The following is a 20,595-nucleotide window of genomic DNA, read 5'->3' on the forward strand; positions in this document are numbered from 1 at the left end:
AGCTCGCTGCCCATTGAAACATCTTACAGTGTGGGACCCACTGGGGCCTATTACAGGTTGCTGCCCATGGAAACATGTTACATTTTAAGACCCACTATGGCCTGTTACAGCACACTGCCCATTTATACATACTACAATTTGAGAACTTGAGAACAGTTACAGCTCGCTGCCCATTGATACATAATAAAGTCTGGTGACACGCTGAGAACAGTTACAGCTTGCTGCCCCTTGATACATAATAAAGTCTGGGACACGCTGAGAACAGCTACAGATCGCTGCTCATTGATACATACTAAAGTCTGGGACACACTGAGAACAGCTACAGATCGCTGACCATTGATACATAATGAAGTCTGGGACACACTGAGAACAGCTACAGATCGCTGACCATTGATACATAATAAAGTCGGGGACATGCTGAGAACAGTTACAGATCGCTGCCCCTTGATACATTATAAAGTCTGGGACACGCTGAGAACAGTTACAGATCGCTGCCCATTGAAACATAATAAAGTCTGGGACACGCTGAGAACAGTTACAGATCGCTGCCCATTGATACATAATAAAGTCTGGGACACGCTGAGAACAGTTACAGATCGCTGCCCATTGATACATAATAAAGTCTGGGACACGCTGAGAACAGTTACAGATCGCTGTCCATTGATACATAATAAAGTCTGGGACACGCTGAGAACAGTTACAGATCGCTGCCCATTGATACATAATAAAGTCTGGGACACGCTGAGAACAGTTACAGTTCACTACCCATTGATACATAATGAAGTCTGGGAAACGCTGAGAACAGTTACAGGCATAGCTGTTCATGCATAATAAATGAGTTATTGGAGAAATCAATAATCCTAGACTAGGGAAAGTCCCAATGGCTTAAGGGTCTGGTTTCTAAAAACTCGTGACGTTGGGGTGGACGGATGTAGGTGACCATGCCATATTTGAAGAGCATGGCTAATGCCTAAATAAGGGCTATGCAAAGTGTGCCTATATAAGGGCATGTTTTAGGATAGCCTATATACGGACATCTAAATCGAAACAACATCAGTGCTGTGCGGACACCGTATCAGAAATTCCATAACTTCAATCGACGATACTGTAGGGTATGGACATTCTATGATGCAGAATATTGCACTGCTTGGCATTTTCCTCCCAGCAAAGGTGAATTATAGCTGATGTCCACCTTTCTGCCCTGATTTTGTCAAGACTTTTCGGAAGTACAGAGTTGTTTTCCATGGACAAGTTCCACAAGGTTTTACCTGACCAAATCTGTCCATGAGTAACCCAGTGAGTGCAGTAGTGTTACTTTTTTTTTGCAACATCCCTTAGATCGGAAACTCCACTCAGTCATTATTTCAGCCTTCACCTAATAAGTGCACTTAGCCGGTACTAGACCCAGCCATTGAAATTCCAATCCAGGAGCTGGAGGAGCTGGAGGAGGAATTGGAGCAGGAGCTCACTGAGAGTGCATAAAATGCAGATAACGCAGAAAACCTTGAAGATAAAAAAGAGGCTCCGAGTGAGGCTTTCTTCTCACTCTCGGAGGGAGGGGAATGGTCGGATGAAGATGATGGCAGCTTGGATCGAGAGGATAGTGGCTCTGCCTCGGAAAGTGACCCTGATAAGGAAGAGGTCTTACCCTCAACATCAGTTGGAAAATCCAATATAGGGCCAGGAGTATGTGGTCAGAGGCGTGATCAGCCTCAGCGTAACCCCCTAGTGGAGAGCCCTGGAGGAGAGTTAGCACAGATGTCTCTGCTGGAGGTAATACATCAAGAAATACTGGCACACAGAGAAGAGGCCCGACAAGAGAGTCGTAAATCACAAGCTGCAGCTAGGAAAATACAAGGAGCGGTAAGAAAATTGGCTAGAGCATGTACGAACTTGGGAGAACGGGTGACCAATCTTGAAGAAAGAATTGTCACGACAGAGGCAGATACGACAGCTGCTTCACGTAAAGTGGATCAGCAAGGTGAACAGCTGATCGATGTGCAATGGAAACTTGAGGCGTTGGAAAACAGAGCAAGACAAAATAATCTCCGCATTCTTGGAATACCGGAGGGTTCAGAAAACACGGACACAAGAGCCTTCGTAATAAAACTTTTTGATCATGCTTTCACTGAACTGAAGGGCTGGGATTGGGCGAAAGAGATCCAGAGGGCACATCGTATCCCTGCCAAAATTCATAAGAATGCTAAAGAGGGAGACAAACCTAGAGCGATTTTAATTTTCCTTGGTAATTTTAACCTGAAACAGGCGATTTCAGAAAAAGCAAGACCGGATTTAAAAAAGAATATTGATGGCTTTTCTTTCTTTGTACGGCCGGATTTTTGTCATGTTACAGTGGAGAGACGTTGGAGACTCAGACAGATGATAAAACCGTTTCAGGACAAGGGCATGCAAGCATATCTAATTAATCCGGCTCAACTGAAAATAATTAATGGTGGGAGAACCTTGTATTTTTCCTCGGAAATCAAAGCAAAGGAGTATCTAGATTCTCAAAGCTCCTAGGTTATATTATGGATGTGACTGGATAGAGTTGTCCAGGGTGTTGGTGTAGGTGTAGGTGTGCATAGGTTTAAGGAGGCAAACGGGTCGAAGGGTCCATGATGGCTAATATTGAATCTCTTCAGTTAGCACTGCAAACCATCACATGCACAGACCGCTGGGTCTGAGCGCCTCTGAAAAGGGGAGGAAGGGGGGGAGAGGGGGGGCAGAGGGGTTGAAGGGGAGGAGGGGTGGAGTTGGGGGTGGAGGGGAGGGTAGGGGGATGGTGGTGGTGGGGTGTAAAAAGGGGGAAAAAAGTATTGAAAAAAGTATTGAGATGAAAAAGGGCCAAATATTGGTATGTGACAGATTTATGGATACAATCAGGATGGAGATAAAAAAAGACAATAATGTCAGACATTAGGATATGCACTATTAATGTAGGGGGCCTAAATGACTGGAAGAAGAGACAGATATTGAGTCAATTTGTGAAGTTTAACAATATTGATGTAGTTTGTATCCAAGAAACACATTTACCTTGGACTAAAAGGAACTTATTGAATATCCCCGGGTATAATTTGCTAGGCTGTTCGTCACAAACATCTACAATAAGGGGGGTTGCTATTATGGGGAGATGTAATCTGGGGGGAGTGAGACGCACCAAAACAGATGGCTCAGGTAGATGGGCCCTGGTTGAGTTAGAGCTTGGCATCACTTTAGGTGTAATATATGGCGCAAATGATGATGACCCAGAAGTTTTCGATTTGATGGAGGAGGAATTGGCTAATTGGGGTACTCCCTTGGTGTTATGTGGCGATTTAAACATTTCGGTAAATTGGAGGCAAATAGGCAAGTTTAAGGGACGAAAACAGAAGGTGTATAGAGCATTAAGCTCTCTCGTAAAGTCTCATGGTTTGTCTGATGTATGGTCGGAAAAAGTTACTGGAGACCCAGGATACACATATTTCTCATTTCCAGCTCAGAAATTCTCTAAGTTAGATTATTTTTTCGTCTCTACTAGTGAGTTATGTAAGGTTAAAATTACCAAATTACCAAGATTAGTCTCAGATCACAACCCCTTGATAATGACATACAGACTATGTAATTTAGCTAAAAAGACAAATAAATGGACTTTTGAAAGGAAACTTCTAAACGATGACAGATTTGTGAAACATATAAAACAGTGGGCAAAGGAGTTTTTTGAAATAAATAGATATAGCTCGTCCAGGAATGGGGTATGGGAAGCCTTTAAGGCAGCTTTAAGGGGAGAAACAATTAGCTGGTCCGCTAGATTAAGAAAGGAGGATAGAAAGAAGCTTGAAAGGCTCCTCTCAGAGCTAACAGAATCAGAGAATCGGCATACAGAAGAAATAGGACTAGGTAATGATGGGATGGAAACGGCTAAAAATATGGCGTTGATTAAAGGGGATATTCTAAGAATATTCACGCAAAAAGAGACTAGAGAATACCAGACTTCACGAGCTAAAAGATATGAGACAGGAGAGCAAGCTGGCAGAGCGCTTGCATTGCGCATACGACAAGATGTCAATAGGAATATTATAAAGAAGCTTGAAGAGAATGGAATAGTACATACTGAACCAAGAGAGATAATGGGGGTTTTCCAGAGATTTTACCAAAAATTATACGATCAAGAGGCCAGTCAGATACCATCTGGACAAGATTTTGGAATTTCCTATCCAGTATTAGAAGAAAAGGACAGAGAGCAGCTGGAGAAAGATATATCCCCAGAGGAGATCAGAATTGCACTACAAGAACTTGCAGCAGGCAAAGCTGCAGGCCCAGATGGGATACCTATTGAGGTATATAAAACTCTAGGGGAGGAAATATTGCCTATAATTCGTGATCTTTTTAATGGAATAGTATGTTCAGGGAGGATTCCAGAATCATGGAAACAGACTAACATCGTGGTCTTCCATAAAAAAGGTAAACCTGAATATAATCCGGGCACTTATAGGCCAATATCTTTGATAAATGCAGACACCAAACTGTATTCAAAGGTGTGGGCAAAGAGGATGGGGGGAGTCATTGGCCAACTTGTCTCCCCTTGGCAGCACAGGTTTGTCCCAGGAAGGGGTACGACAGACCACATCTCGCGGGCAATCTCACTGTTCGATGCGTCGGCTGCCATGGGGAGGGAGATGGCCATGATTCTCCTAGACGCTGAAAAAGCCTTCGACCGAGTGGTCTGGAAATTCTTATGGAAGGTTTTGGTCAATAGAGGGTTTGGAGGAAAATGTATGAAAGCTATCAAAGCAATGTATGAAGATCCAGTAGCCCGAATTACAACTATGGGACTACAGTCAGATGAAGTGGTTATTAGGAGAGGGACGCGTCTGGGGTGTCCCTGTTCCCCTATACTTTTCGCTCTGTACATAGACCCATTAATTAGAAGAATTTTGGATTCAGATCAAATCCCTCCGGTCATACTTAATGGTCACTCTACTAAAATACTGGCCTATGCAGATGACTTGGCAATAACAACTACCAACCCACAGATGGCCATAACAGAATTGATTCAATTAGCTAAAACTTTTGGGTCTCGATCGGGATACAAGCTAAATGAAGGAAAAACTATAATAATCAGCACTAAGAATATACATAAGGTTGATCGAAGCTACGTGGATTCAGCAGTTTATTTGGGGGTGAGGATTAATGCGAATGTGGGGAAAATTGTACAAGATAATTATGTACCCTTGATTACAACAATAGACAAAGACCTGAGAAGAATTGATGTCCTACACTTATCATTAATTGGTAGAGTGAATGTTTTGAAGATGTCTATGTTCCCAAAAATTTTGTATATTTTCCGGGCTATACCTTTACTAGTAGAAGAGAGTGTCTTTAGGAAATTGGAAGCGGTTTTCTCATAATTTTTATGGCAGTATGGGAAAATTCGAAGATCTCTAGCTCGACTATCAGCTCCATTGGAGGGTGGGGGGTTGACGGCACCAAACTTGAGATTATATCATTGGGCCTGCTTAATATTACAAATGAATGTTCTCTTTAAATACGATGATAGTGAGGTCTTAAATATAGTAGATAGAACTCCAACAATATATGAATTACTAGTTGGTAGAAAAGCAGTGGGTCTGTTTACTCGAGAAATAAACTGTAGATATTTCAAAAGGAGTGGGAGTAGACTAATGTTGAGTACTTGGGGTTTATGGAAAGCAATAATGAGATATTTGAAGATCCCGAAAATTAATTGTATCATAGATATCTGGCATGCAAATCCTTTTGAGCATCTGGGACAGAATAGAAATAGTAAGTTATGGAAGGAAGCAGGGATTAAGTGTTTGGGTGATGTTATGGTAGAGGATGAAATATTGGGCTTCGAGGTGATTCAACAAAAGTTTGGCATACCAGCAAACCAATGGTTCTTACATAAACATCTAGAAGAAACATTAAAGGCGCTTAGACCCAGGATTCGGATTCAGGAGCTCAACCCAATTCTGAAATATGTGAGGAATGGTGGAAAGAAGATAAAAATTGCTTATAGCTATCTTCTTCAGGGCTTGGGGGATGATATTGGTCGAGTTGAATCAGACTGGGCGGAAAGAATTAACGATCCAGATGTGGATATTGACTATGTCCTTGCAATGAATAAAAAGGTTTTAAGAGCTTCGAATTTAAAAGCACAGCATTATAAAACCATTTTTAATTTGTATTATACACCTGCCAAACTGTATAAATGGGGTAAGAGGGATAATGATAGATGCCCTAGATGTGACCAAGGACCAGCAGACTTACCACATATGTTTTATAGATGCCAGAATCTGAATCCTGTCCTTAGAGAAATTGAAAGATTTGTAACAGGGTTGTTAGAGGAACAGATCACCCTATCCTCTACTAGTGTTTTGATCGGTAGGGATGCTAGACTAACGTTAGAGTATGAAGCTGAAGCCTTTATTTTCATCTCCATGGCTGTTCTGAAGATTCTAATCTCGGCTGGGTGGAAAGATCCTGTAGCCCCCACTTTCCAGTTGTGGATGACTAAATTGCTGGGAATACACAATGTCGAGGAATGTTTGTATGAGTTCAAAGGAAGAAGGATGAGGGAATTTGGTTTGAAGATATGGGCTCCGCTCAAAAAGTGGAGAGAAAATAGATGAGTAAGAAAGGAAGGATCAAAGTGAAGAGATTGAATTTATTATTTATATGTTATTACATGTTTTATTGTCTGATTAGGTTGAATCTCTTTGAATGTGTTTATATTATGTTATTTTTTTGCAATTTTTAATACCTGAGTTGTATCTTGTTAAGCTATGTATGTATGCATGTTTTTTTTGTTTTTATGATGCCCGGAATCTTCTCAATAACAAAAAAAAAAAAAAAAAAAAAAAAGGGACAGGAACAGACTAATTTGCATGTAGCCAGGTTCTGAGCTGGGATGGTGCAGTGAACTAAAAAACGGTGATGGATCAAGCCCTGATCTTTGGACTGGGTAAGAGTGGTCTGCTTAATTCAGACACTCTGTTCATCACCACCCCCTTTTCTGAATCACAGCTACAGATCGCTGCTCATTGATACATACTAAAGTCTGGGACACGCTGAGAACAGTTACAGATCACTGACCATTGATACATAATGAAGTCTGGGAAACCCTGAGAACAGTTACAGATCGCTGCCCCTTAATACATAATAAAGTCAGGGACACGCTGGGAACAGTTACAGATCGCTGCCCCTTGATACATTATAAAGTCTGGGACACGCTGAGAACAGTTACAGATCGCTGCCCATTGATACATAATAAAGTCTGGGACACGCTGAGAACAGTTACAGATCGCTGCCCATTGATACATAATAAAGTCTGGGACACGCTGAGAACAGTTACAGATCACTGCCCATTGATACATAATAAAGTCTGGGACACGCTGAGAACAGTTACAGCTCGCTGCCCATTGATACATAATAAAGTCTGGGAGACGCTGAGAACAGTTACAGATCGCTGCCCATTAATACAAAATAAAGTCGGGGACACGCTGAGAACAGTTACAGATCGCTGCCCCTTGATACATTATAAAGTCTGGGACACGCTGAGAACAGTTACAGATCTCTGCCCATTGATACATAATAAAGTCTGGGATACGCTGGGAACAGTTGCAGATCGCTGCCCATTGATACATAATAAAGTCTGGGACACGCTGAGAACAGTTACAGATCGCTGCCCATTGATGCGTGTTACAGCTTCGGACCCACAGTGAATCACAGAAGCCAAAAGGTTAAGGACCACTGCTCTAAAATATCTGCTAAAAAATCTTGAATGTGTTCCTTCTTTATATTAGAACTTGGAATCTACATTTTCAATGAACACTGTACCTTCACCGACACCTCCCGTTCTTCATGTCTAATCCTCAATTTCCTTACGATTCATAAAAGTACTTCTTTTCTTTTCCATCCCTTTATTTTTTTAAATGTAGCTTTTGGTCCTAAATCTCCCCTTGCCAATCTTTCAGGGGGCTCATTACCCTTTTACTACATTAGTTTTCTTTTATTACTGTCAAATGCGTCCACAGTCATCCCCCTGAGCATATGCTCTCCCCTAGTACCCTCCATACTCCTCTGCTGCAAACGTTCTCCTATATGATGTAAATGAATATTCTTCTATTTCCTATGGGCCGTATTCATAGCTTCATTATAACAAAAGCCATTCATGACTTAAATTAAAATATGATTATTATAATCAAGGGAACACATGTGTAATTAAATATGAATACACTGGTCTTTTCTCGGTATATACTTACATACTGGAGCTAAAAAGAGCTCATTGATATTAACGAGGTGGCTTTGTGTGTTCCATGTAGCGGTAACACACAGTCCCTATATCATTCCATCCCCCAGGCACCATCCCATTCTCTCTTCCCCTCCATGTGATCAGTTGAACGGTCCGGACCTGTCCATCCTCTTCTTGGGTGGAGCAGTTGACTGGGAGAACCTTGTGAGTGTGCGATGGTTCATTGACTGGCTAATGCTATAATGTGCATGAACATGTGACAGCCGTGCTCTTGCACCATGACGCTGATCCCATAATGACCAGTGTAGTGTAGTTTCTCTTTCCCTAATAGGCTCTGCGCATTGGAATAATATACACTATAGTTTTGGCATAGGACTGAGGTCAGTATGTCTCTATCGAGTACATTAAACTCAATTACCTTGTGCGCCAGCTAACTCAGAGGCCACTAGAAACTCCTTGAAAAACAAGAAGGGAGTAGTTTCTGGCAACCGCATAAACATGACAACTTTGTTTTTCCCTTTGGAATCGGAATATGTCTGAGAATCGTGGAAAAAATAGATAACAGTTTCACTCAGTCAATCGTGCATGCTTAGTTTCTTTAGAATTACACAGAAAGAATAGACGGGCGTTCCAATAAAATGAATTTATTGAGCAGTCTTGTTTCTCGTGTAAGAGATATGACCTGTTACAATCGCAAGACAGTATGCAAGATATATTTTGTACAGCGTTAGCAGTAAGAAGAAATAATACTGCAATAGCATTGTCGTTTCGCTATGACACATATTCATATACATATACATAAATAAGACAGGCTAAAAAGTGGATACTCATCTGATGCTTCTAACTAGTTCTACCCCAGTGTACCTAACCTAAGTGTAGTACAAGGTAAGAAGTAGGTGCTGTATTCTATAGTATGGTAAGCTATAGTTTCGTATGCCAAGAGTCCCTCTAGGTTCTAGTCTGCTCCATACCTTAGAATGAGAGAGGTGGGAATCTCTTTCCAGGTCTCAAACTCTAACACCCCGCGAAGGGAGTCAGAACATTGGAAGCTGGATTCTCTGCGAGCAGGGATGACAGCATCTAGTCAGTGCGTCAGGCTGGGACATAAATTCTCCTGGAGTCGTGGTTTCTTCCGAACTTGCCGAGGCGAGCCAAGCCGTATCAAGCCGTGCAGCTGTAATTTCGCTTGGTATGGGAAGGTATATTTATACCTGGGAGGTGCCTTGGAATGTTAGCATTGACGTAAAGTCGGGCAGAGGAAGACATCATGAATGAACCATTAAGGCATAGCTGTTCATGCATAATAAATGAGTTATTGGAGAAATCAATAATCCTAAACAAGGGAAAGTCCCAATGGCTTAAGAGTCTGGTTTCTAAGAACTCGTGACGTTGGGGTGGACGGATGTAGGTGACCATGCCATATTTGGAGAGCATGGCTAATGCCTAAATAAGGGCTGGGATCTTGTGCCTAAATAAGGGTAATGCAAAGTGTGCCTATATAAGGGCATGTTTTAGGAAAACCTATATACAGACATCAAAATCGAAACAACATCAGTGCTGTGCGGACAACGTATCAGAAATTCCATAACTTCAATCGACGATACTGTAGGGTTTGAACATTCTATGATGCGGAATATTGCACTGCTTGGCATTTTCCTCCCAGCAAAGGTGAATTATAGCTGACGTCCACCTTTCTGCCCTGATTTTGTCAAGACTTTTCTGAAGTACAGAGCTGTTTTCCATGGACAAGTTCCACAAGGTTTTACCTGACCAAATCTGTCCATGAGTAACCCAGTGAGTGCAGTAGTGTAACTTTTTTTTGCAACATCCCTTAGATCGGAAACTCCAGTTTCAGCGCAAAAATCGAATGTACAAACTAGTAATGAAGGTGTTTGTGGTGTCACAATGAAGGCATGATGTAATGTTCAGGCCTTGCTCAAATGAAATTTGAGTTCTAAGATTGACGGTTCTATTTTGTAAAGGACGTTCTAAGTTTGGAATGAGAGTTCTAATTTGGAATGGAAAGAATTCCTTTAGAATGTAGATTGGAACAACGCTTCTAATTTGGAACACAAGAGCCATGTATGGAATGCAAATTCTACATTTGGAACGCCTCTTGCACAAAACAGAAATCTTTTTTTAGGTTGAAGCCGCAGCTATGTGTGATATCTTGATTTTTTGAGTAGAAAACAGGAGATTCCAAGACCACAGATTCATTGGGCACCGTGACCCCCCAGGGTATCCAGAGCTACCTTCTCTTGAATGAACGTGTGTGTGCAATGCTCTTGAAGCCGTGTATAGTTACACAAGAAGGAGTCTATGGGAGGCCAGGCCAGTAGAAAGGCTAACACAGACGAAGACTGAGAGCCCAGCCATAAGACCGCTGCCAGGCTCTGCTAATCAGTGCAGAAGACTGATGTAAGGTGTCTTCGAATCCTTAGGTCCCACCCTGACATTTGAATACCTGATCACACCTGTGAAGTGGGCAGAGCAGATATGAAGAAACAGAATGAAAAGCTGTGCATTCCTGTGCAGTGCACTAGGCCCATCTCACCATCGCCTTTACAGATTCTCTTACCATGGGTATGAAGGACATTCTTTTTGGCAGCAAAATTGATAGGAGATGACTTGTTAATTATTGACCATCGAGGCCACATCTGTAGGATAATCAATCAAGAGAGTGAGAAATTCTGAAACAAATCCTCTGACCCATTCTGTCTTTCTAGGCAGCTTAAAAATAGCAGTCGGTATGCAATAAAGAGAACACAGGAAACTGACTTCCTTCCCTCAATCTTCTGGTTCTGTGATGTTATGTGGCAGATGGGCCCACACCTACCAGCATAATGTATCACTGGTCCCCCCCAGACAGCCATGAGTGCTATCAGTATTTCCCATCAATCGCTTGTGATGTCATCAACTATATTACACCCTTGACCCTGGCTGGTTTGTGACATCATGTACTACATCACACCCTGGCCCTGCAGGCTTAATGACATCCTTCACCTCTTAGCTATATATAGAGGTGTAGTCGGGGATGCCTGCAGTGTGAGTGCAGTCTGTGGACTGGGCTATGAATGGTGTGAAAGAGGTGTGAATGGGGGATTCGGGGGCACCGAGCTAACATCAGACTCACAGGATGGCCGCAGCAGTTCTGCTTCTCGAGGCCTCTGCCATGTGTTGTTTGGCTGTGGTTCCAGCGTAGAGGGTGTTCCCGTAGTCCAGTCGGCTGGTGACGAGGGCCTGGGTGACCGTCTTCCTGGTTTCAGGTGGGGATCCACGGAAGATCTTTCGGAGCATGCGCAGGGTGTTGAAGCCGGATGACGAGACAGCGTTGACTTGCTTGGACATCGTGAGGGAGGAGTCCAGGATGAAGCCCAGGTTACGTGCCTAGTTCGTTGGCTTGGGGGCGGTGCCCAGGGCAGGAGGCCACTAGGAGTCGTCCCAGGCAGAGGGGGATGGTCCCCGGATGAGGACTTCCGTCTGTCGGAGTTCAGTTTCAGACGGCGGAGCTTCATCCATTCCGCGACGTCTTTCATTCCTTCCTGGAGGCTGGCTCTGGCGGTGGCGGGGTCGTTGGAGAGGGAGAGGATCAGCTGGGTGTCGTCGGCATAGGAGTCGGCTTTGTTAAAGATGTGGTGAGGACAGGGGTCAGTTGGGGAGCTGGAGTGGATGGTGTTCATCGTGCAGGTGGTGTCTTCGGTGGTGACCGGGGTCCAGTTGCAGAGGGTGGTGGTGGGGGGTGCTGGTTCGGTGGTTGGGTGCGTGGTCTGTGCACCGAAGCTGTTGTGTATGTTGGCGATCTTGCGGTGAAAGAATGAGGCGAGTGAGTCGCAGAGGTCTTGCAAGGGTGTGATGTCGTTGTTGCAGGCGCTGGGGTTGGAGAGCTCTTTAACGATGCTGAAGAGTTCCTTGCTGTTGTGGGTGTTGTTGTCCAGACGTTCTATGAATGTTGTCCTTTTGGTGGTGCGGATCAGCTGGTGGTGTTTGCGGGTGGCGTTCTTGAGGGCTGTCATGTTCTCTGTTGTCTGGTCGTGGCGCCAGGCTTTCTCGAGGGTGCGGCCGGTTTTCTTGGAGTTTTTGAGGTCGTTGGTGATCCACGAAGCTTTCTTGCTGCCGGGTCTGCTGGGAGGGTTCTTCAGTGACGCGAGGTCATCGGCGGAGATGGTGAGCCTCTGTGTGAGGTTGCGGGCTGCTTCGTTGTGGTCCCTCGTGTTGGTGGGAGGGTTTTGGCTGAGGGAGGTGGTGAGATGGTCGGCGGTGATCTTGCTCCAGATTCTGCGGGGAACCTGTTGCGGGTGGTGGTGGGTCGTGGTTCTCCTGAAGTTGAAGTGGACGCAGCTGTGATCTGTCCAGTGTAGTCCGGTGGAGTGGCTGAAGGAGATGTGCTTGCTGGAGGAGAAGATGGGGTCAAGCGTGTGACCCGCGTAGTGGGTGGGGGTGTTCACCAGTTGCTTGAGTCCGAGGTTGGCGAGGTTGTCCAGGAGGGCGGCGGTGTTGTTGTCATTGTTGTTCTCCAGGTGGAAGTTGAGGTCCCCTAGGAGGATGTAGTCTGAGGAGGTAAGGGCGTGCTGGCTGAGGAAGTCTGTGATGGTTTCGCTGAATTGTGTGCATGGTCCCGGGGATCTGTAGATGAGAGTGCCTCTGAGGGTGGACTTGGGGTCGGTGTGTATCTGAAAGTGGAGGTGCTCGGCGGCGGTGATGGTGTCGTCGGAGTTGGTCGTTATGCGGATGGGGTTTCTGTGGACGATGGCGATGCCTCCTCCGGTTTGGTTGACACGGTCCTTCCGGGTGATCTTGTAGCCCTCCGGGATGGCTATGGCGATGTCGGGGGCTGAGGAGGCGTTCATCCAGGTTTCTGTGAGGAAGGCGACGTCTGGTGATATTGTGTCGAGGAGGTTCCAGAGTTCGACGGCGTGTCTGTGGACGGAGCGGGTGTTGAGCAGGATGCACTTGAGGTGACTGTTGCTGGTGTCTGGCTTGGCGGGGAGTGGTGCAGGTTCGGAGGCAGGTGAATTTGCAGGATTGGCAGGTGAAGGGTCCGTGTGTGCGTTTCGGGTCTCTCGGTAGCAGGCGGGGCTCCTGGGAGAAAAGAGGCAGCACCTCGCAGACCGCCAGTAAGATGCATTTTGAGGTGGGGGCGAAGCCTTCCATATGTGTGGTAAGGCCTTATGAGGTTCCTTGTCGTTTCAGTAAACCGCTTTTAATAGCAATTCCTGGGGTTCTCTTAGCAGGCGAGTTGAATTTTGCCTTGAGCTCCAGGAACTCTGGCACCGCCCCTATCTGGAGCTGGGTGCGGAATGTCTGTGGGTCTGATGGGAAGCAAGGAAGTATGAATGAAGGTGTGAATGGTGTGAATGCCCAGTAGCAAAGGTCAAAACCTTGGCGTGGTGCTACTGCTCACAAGTTTACCCATGAACTTGTGCTAATTTGACCTGTTTTGGATGAAAGGGGTGTGCACTGTTTTCTTCCTGTTCTGTGCCTTGTTCCTGGATGCTTTATTCCTGTCTTTTCTCACCTGCTTCCTTGAGTGTTATCAGCATTTCCCAACAATCCCTTGTGATGTCATCTACTACATCACACCCTCGGTCCTGGCAGGCTTTATGGCATCATTCACCTCTCAGCTGTGTATAGAGGCATGGTCTGGGATGGCTGCAGGGTAAGTGCAGTCTGTGGACGGGGCTATGATGGTGGGAAAGAGGTATGAATGGGGGACCCAGGGCCACTGAGCTAACATCAGACTCGCAGGATGGCCGCAGCAGTTCTGCTTCTCGAGGCCTCTGCCATTTGCTTGTTTGATCGTTCAGTGGGAGAAACCAGGCAGCACCTCGCAGACCGCCACTGAGATGCACTTTGAGGTGGGGGCGGAGCTTCCATAAGGTGTGGTAAGGCCTTATGAGGTTCCTTGTTATTGTACCAAACAGCTTTTAATAGCAATTCCTGGGGTTCTCCTTCAGGCGAATTGAATTTTGCCTTCAGCTCCAGGAACTCTGGCGCCGCCCCTATCTGGAGCTGGGTGCGGAATGTCTGTGGGTCTGATGGGAAGCAAGGAAGTATGAATGAAGGTGTGAATGGTGTGAATGTTCAGTAGCAAAGGTCAAAACCTTGGCGTGGTGCTACTGCTCACAAGTTTACCCATGAACTTGTGCTAATTTGACCTGTCTTGAATGAAAGGGGCGTGCACTGTCTTTATCCTGTTCTGTGTCTTGGTCCTATCTGCTTTCTTCCTGCTTTTTTCTTTTGTCAGTTTTCAAATCTACATCTCACTTAATTCTCCTTACACTTTCTTTCATTCCTTCCATGTTTAATTCTTCTGTGGGCTTTGTGTTTCTTATTTTATTAGTCTTAATTTTGTTCTTGTATCTCATTGCCTTCCCAGGCTCCTCATTGCTTTTCTTCTTTCTAAAGTTGATTCTCGGACTTTCTCTTGTCCAGAATATCTTTTCTCATTCCTTCGTCCATACTTTATCTTTCTCTTTTGTTTCTTCGCCATTCTTTTCAATGTCTTTTTTTTTTTTTTTTTTTAAATTTTTGTCAACCTTTATTGTGCATAAAAAGGGAGGACAAATACGGGCCTACAACCGTCAGGCCGGCCACGAAACAATTAAGCACAAAAGCAAACAAGTTAAACCCCCCCTGCGGTATCAGGCAGTATAGCATCAAATAAAGCAGTTACCCAAAAGTGAATCATGCCGTCAAGGGGAAGGATCAGTGAAGGTTAATTTTAAAAATTATATCGAAACATAAATCGGTAAAAATTAAGACAAGGAGAACTGAGTCCATACAGTCCGCTTACAGCACGTGTAGGCAGCAATAAACATGGCAATAATGATAACACCCAACAGTTTGGCGGCACAATTCTAAACAACAGGAGCATCAGCCCGCATTAGCGTACCACCCACAGCGCTACCCACTCCATACAAACCCTCATTACAGACCCAGAACAAGGAAAGAAAAAATAATAAAAAGATCATAAATAGGTACCATAGAAATTACGAAACTAAAACATACCCCCCCACGCTACACACATGCAGAGGCTATGGCCTGCCCCCCCCCAGCAGAGTGTCGGTCGCCCCATAAACCCGAAATGCAGCAAGAAAGAGAAAAAGGGAAAGAGAAGAAGAAAAAGTAAAGTCCTAGATCGGAAAAAGTCAGAGAAGAAAAAGCGTCACATTCGACATATAGGGAGGAAGACAAGTATGTAAACTAGCCTATAACCCCCCAAAAATGAAAAGGGGTGGGGAGGAGCCAACAAATATCAGATCTCTACGCTAGCGAGCGAGACAGCAATTAGTATCCCAAACGGAGCTTCAGAATTAAGTGACCTCACAACAAATATAAACAAGTCGCCCTCCCCCAGGCCCCCACGCCGCCCAGTACCAGGATATCATCCACAAAGGCAACCCCCCGTGCAACCAAGCAATCAACCTCCAGACCTCCCACACCGCCCATAGCCGCCATATTGACTTCGGTAAAGCACCGATAGGGTGTTGTTACCACCACCTTCAAACAAAAGAAGCGTCCCCCCCAGCGCATTGAACAGAGCAAAAAACGTTCCAGGCCATGTCATCTCCAGTCAGTTGGCAAGTCATTGTGCAGAGGATCCTCAACCTTGACCAGAGCGCCGAAAGACATCCAGGCATGTCCACTGCCGTACACTCCCCTCCTGCTGGACAATGAAACAAAATGGCCACCTCCGAAACTGAGGGCAAGAAGGAGGAGGGGGTGAATACTCCCAATATTCGACACTATCCATATCTAGGTGGCAAGTCGCCCCCCCCGCCACAAGTTGATGCATGTTCCGCAGCCTCAGGGAAAAAGTCGAGATGGTAGAGGCAGGGAGGGGGACCAGCGCCCGGGGAGCCTCTGGGGAGTGCCACAGTGTCGGAGGGATAGCTACAGTTTCCAGCAGAATAACAGAAAGTGACTGTGTAGCAGTGTTCCCGTCAATAATAGAACTGACATCGGTACATCCAGGGGCCGGTCGCACGTCTCCGTGCGCGTGGTGGAGAGCAGTCTCTTGGACAGGGATAGGCAGTGGCAGCGGGGGGGGCAATCGAACCTAGTTCCGAGATATACGAGGCAGCTCTCACTATCTTTTGTTCCAGGATATGGGCTTGTTGCCGGCATGTCGCTCGCAATCCGAGTAGGGCAGTCAGGATGTCGCCATAGGTTGGCTCCCTTTGTGATGCTGGCTGGCGTACACCGCACGAACATTCCCCCGGGTCAACAGCCAGGTCCGCCATAGCAGAAGTACTGCCCGGTGAGAACAAAGAAGCCGCCATCTTCCTTCTACAGGGAAGGGGGCGTCATGGCAGACCAGCAAGAAGCTCGCTATGCAGAGGGGGGGGGGAATGGCGTTGCCGACAAGAACAGAAGGAGCGGGAGCCACCAACAAGCCAGCGGCACGCAGGTCTAGGGCAGGGCAGGGAGAGAGATTAATCTCCAGCCAGCGATGTAGATAGGCAGCGGTAAAGCAAGCACCCCAAGATGGACTCCGGGCAGCCTATATGCAGCAAGTCGGGACGTGGCCGTCGCGACTCAGGTCCAGTGTCTCTCGGAGGACGGGCAACCCAGCAAGAGCCTTACCGCTGAAAAGGTAGGCGATGGAGTCCGTTTCGATGATCAGAAGCGCCCCTGCCCCAGCCAGCGCCGCCGCGACGTGCCCGTCTCACAGCACCCAGCCGTGTCCAGTGGCAGGCATTCAGCTCCAGGTCCCGGGTCAGAGTCGGGGGCCGAAGAACGGCACCAGTACACCATGGAAATGAGCGGCGGAGGCCCCAAAAGAACGCCAGCAACCTCCGAGCTCACATATCTCCGTTTGAGCGAGAGATATTCAGGATTCGTGTCAGGATCACGGTGCAGGATCGGACGGCTCGCGGAGCTCAAAGCTTACGCGTCCGTCCCGATCGCCATCTTGGCTCCTCCTTCCTTTTCAATGTCTTTATTTAATTTTTTAATTTCTTTATCTTGCATTTTTACTTTCATCATCTTATTTTCCCTGCTCCTCATGTCTTTTCTTTTCCTCACTTTATTCGCTGCTGTTATTTGTTTCTCATCTTACTCTGCCATTCTTTTAATTCTTACTTGATTTTGTTTGTTGGTGCAATTCCCACGTTGTTTTATTTGCTCTCGATTTTAGTTTTTACAAAATGCACACATATGATGTGATAGGGCATTGGGCCATCCATAGTGACGCTGCGGCACCAGGAGGATGGGGGAAGGGGTGGGCCAGACCGTCATGCGCAGTAGCCTTTCTCCAACCCTTAGCTGTGCTGTACAGCCAGATGGAGAACCAACACAGACTCCCAGTTCCTGTCTGGGGGCCGAACCAGGAAATAGTATTCCCAGCGTGAAAAAAGCCCTGGGATTGTCATCTGGGATCCTGCCCAGTGGGCAGCAGTTTCTGACGTCAGGAAGAAGAGTTTCGGGAGCCCATGGGCAGCCGTCGGAGCAGGTAAGTGCAATTTTACATATTTTTAATTCTGCCTTCCGTGATGTTTTTGGTTTGTATTCGCCCTCTCCCGCTTCACCACTTTGCAATGGGAGCAGCCGCTACTTCGATATTCGAGTGCCTAGAAGTCCTTCAGCGTGTGTCATCAGTTCAATAGTTGTACTATATAAACATTTATTTGAAAGAAACACACATTTCAGACAACCCTCACATATCTCAGACCTACCACAAACCCAGAACTCATGGTTGTTGCATGAGGGAGTGGGTAGTACACATTACCTGTCCACAATAAGGTTTACAGCGTGTTTCTAAAGACTCCCAAATGGTTAACACTTTTAACAGAAGTGGGCGATACATTGATATCGCTGCTGGTGAGGCTGATGTAAAGGCAAGTGAAGAAGTGACCCAATGTTTGATGAGAAACCGTCTGTTGCAGGCGCTTTAACATAAGCTAGGCACTATATTTAGTTGATACCGGACACAAGCATATCTATAGGGTTATGCCTGAAATACTTCAAGCATTGGTCTTTACTAAAACTTTGCTGCTGAGACGTTTTTTGTATTTTTCTACAACTGGAGGGGTTTCCCTCTACACGTCATTCACCACAGAAGCACACCTTAAGCTAGACGCATAAAGTACCTTGCAGGCGTAACACAAACTGCTACCAAGCAACAACAGATATACATGGACGTCAATTCACCAAAATGCCAGGGGTAGCGGAAGTGACATTACACGCCCTTTGACACCCACTTTCATTCACACACACATACTTACATATTAGTGTGATAAAGAATTGACAGAAAATAAAGAGTTGAGCCCAAGCTGACCCTGTGTTCCTGGCACTGAATTTGCCACCTCTGAGGCCAGGGGTCGCAAAGGCAGTGCCAGGGGTAGCAAAGGGCGAGCCAGGGGTCGCAGCTTCGACCCTTAAATGACGTCCATGATGATATACAGTTTAATGGTGCATTGTGGGTGATTTTGGTGGGAGAAACGTTCCCTCTTTCCTGGCACGTTTGGTGACTGTTGCCCCTGGAGTGAAGGCCTGGAGGCCTGCAGGATACACGCGGCCTGCTGGTGGGGCATGTGTAGTGCCTGCTCCAGCTGTCAAGGTGCATTACATTGGCAACACATTTCATGTGTCTCTGAGTTCAGGAAATAGGAAAAAGAAACTGGGCAAAAGTAGCTAGGAAAGATCCTGTGCTCAAAAGGGGAGAAGCAGAGAGACACGGAAAGAAAGGCTCCGCTTTCATAAGATCAAAAAAATGTTGAAATCCCCGCACCTGTCCATAGAGGTGACAATCTCTGGGAGGAGCTTCTTGGCACTACAAGTACCTTAAACGTAAAAAGAGGACTGGGCAGTAAACCGTGGAGCTACACCCCCACCCACAACCCCAATGCCTCCCCCACGGATCAAATTATCCACATGGTCAATTAAGGTGATAAATGGGAGAAAACATGTCCCTGGAATTATAGATATCCATTTGCAGTAAAGTGCCTGGTAATTTCGTGTCTACGTCATCTTTCTCCATTCTGGAAACAGAGGCTAGTCATTGCATGTTGCAGGGGTGCCATACCCAGCTGGAATCAGTAATTTTACCAAGCAACACGTACCCAGGGACATGGTCTTCTGTGACGCTCATCTTGAGATCCACTGATGCCTATTCTAACTGGGGGTCCATTAATGCCTGTTAGAGCCTGTGGACCATTGATGCATATTATAGAATGAAGGGAATTGTTACCTGTTACACCTTGAGACCCATTGATGCTGATTACAGCTGGAATCACATTAATGTCTGGTACTACTTGGGGCTGATTGATGCCCAGAGCTGCTTGGAGCCAATGAGGCCTTTGAGCGTGTCACGGGCTCGGGGTTTAATAATGGCAATTACAGCTTGGGACCTACTGCAACCTGTTACAGATCGCTGCCCATTTGATTCATATTAAAGCTTCGGACCCGCTGAGGCCTGCCACAACTCGCTGCCCATTGACAGATACATGTTACATCTTGGGACCCACTCCGGCCTGTTACAAATCGTTGCCCTCAGATACATATTAAATAATGGGACCCACTTCGGCCTGCTGCAGCTCGCTGCCCACTGATAGATGTTACAGCTCGGGACCCCCTGTGACCTGTTACAGCCTGCTTCTCATTGATTCATGTTACCAGAAAGCTGGGTCTGGGGCTCAGTGGACTAATGCATCCACATCAGGGTCCTGTGTTCGACATCATGGTCACAGGTTCAAATCTTGGTGGGTCCACTCAGCCTTTCATCCATCTGAGGTCGATAAAATGAGTACTGTTGAGATGGGTAACAATAAACATCTGTTATTCAGTGCCAAGATACCTCTGGGTGAACATGCGCTTTACAAATACTCATGTAATGTTATGTTACCTCTTGGAACCCAGTGAGACCTGTTACAGCTCGCTGCCCATTTATACATACAACATCTTGGGACCCACTTCGGCCTGCTGCAGCTCGCTGCCCACTGATAGATGTTTCAGCTTGGGACCCCCTGTGACCTGTTACAGCCTGCTTCTCATTGATTCATGATACCAGAATTCTAATGCATCCACTTCAGGGTCCTGTGTTCGACCTCATGGTCACATGTTCAAATCTTGGTGGGTCCACTCAGCCTTGGTGAGTCCAAGCCTTTCATCCATCTGAGGTCGATAAAATTAGTACCATTGAGTTGGGTAACAATAAATATCTGTTATTCAGTACCAAGAAACCTCTGGGTGAACATGCGCTTTAAAAAAAAAAAAAAAAAAAAAAAAAAAAAGTTACCTCTTGGAACCCACTGAGACCGGTCACAGCTCGCTGTCCATTGATTCATGTTACCTCTGGGGACCCACTGAGACCGGTCACAGCTCGCTGTCCATTGATTCATGTT

General features: G+C 45.9%; 1 protein-coding gene across 1 annotated transcript in view; it reads left to right on the forward strand.

The window, feature by feature from the left end:
- Window positions 1–20,595, forward strand: part of LOC147737861 (uncharacterized) — a 351,241-nt gene that overhangs the window by 47,481 nt on the left and 283,165 nt on the right. Inside the window, 2 exon segments of the mRNA XM_086924987.1 lie at window positions 1,490–2,245; window positions 4,198–4,316. Of these exon segments, the coding sequence (XP_086781113.1) occupies window positions 1,490–2,245; window positions 4,198–4,316 (875 nt within the window).

The sequence above is a fragment of the Lissotriton vulgaris genome, chromosome 1_1, assembly GCF_964263255.1.
Source record: "Lissotriton vulgaris chromosome 1_1, aLisVul1.2, whole genome shotgun sequence".
In the NCBI taxonomy this organism is placed as follows: Eukaryota; Metazoa; Chordata; class Amphibia; order Caudata; family Salamandridae; genus Lissotriton; species Lissotriton vulgaris.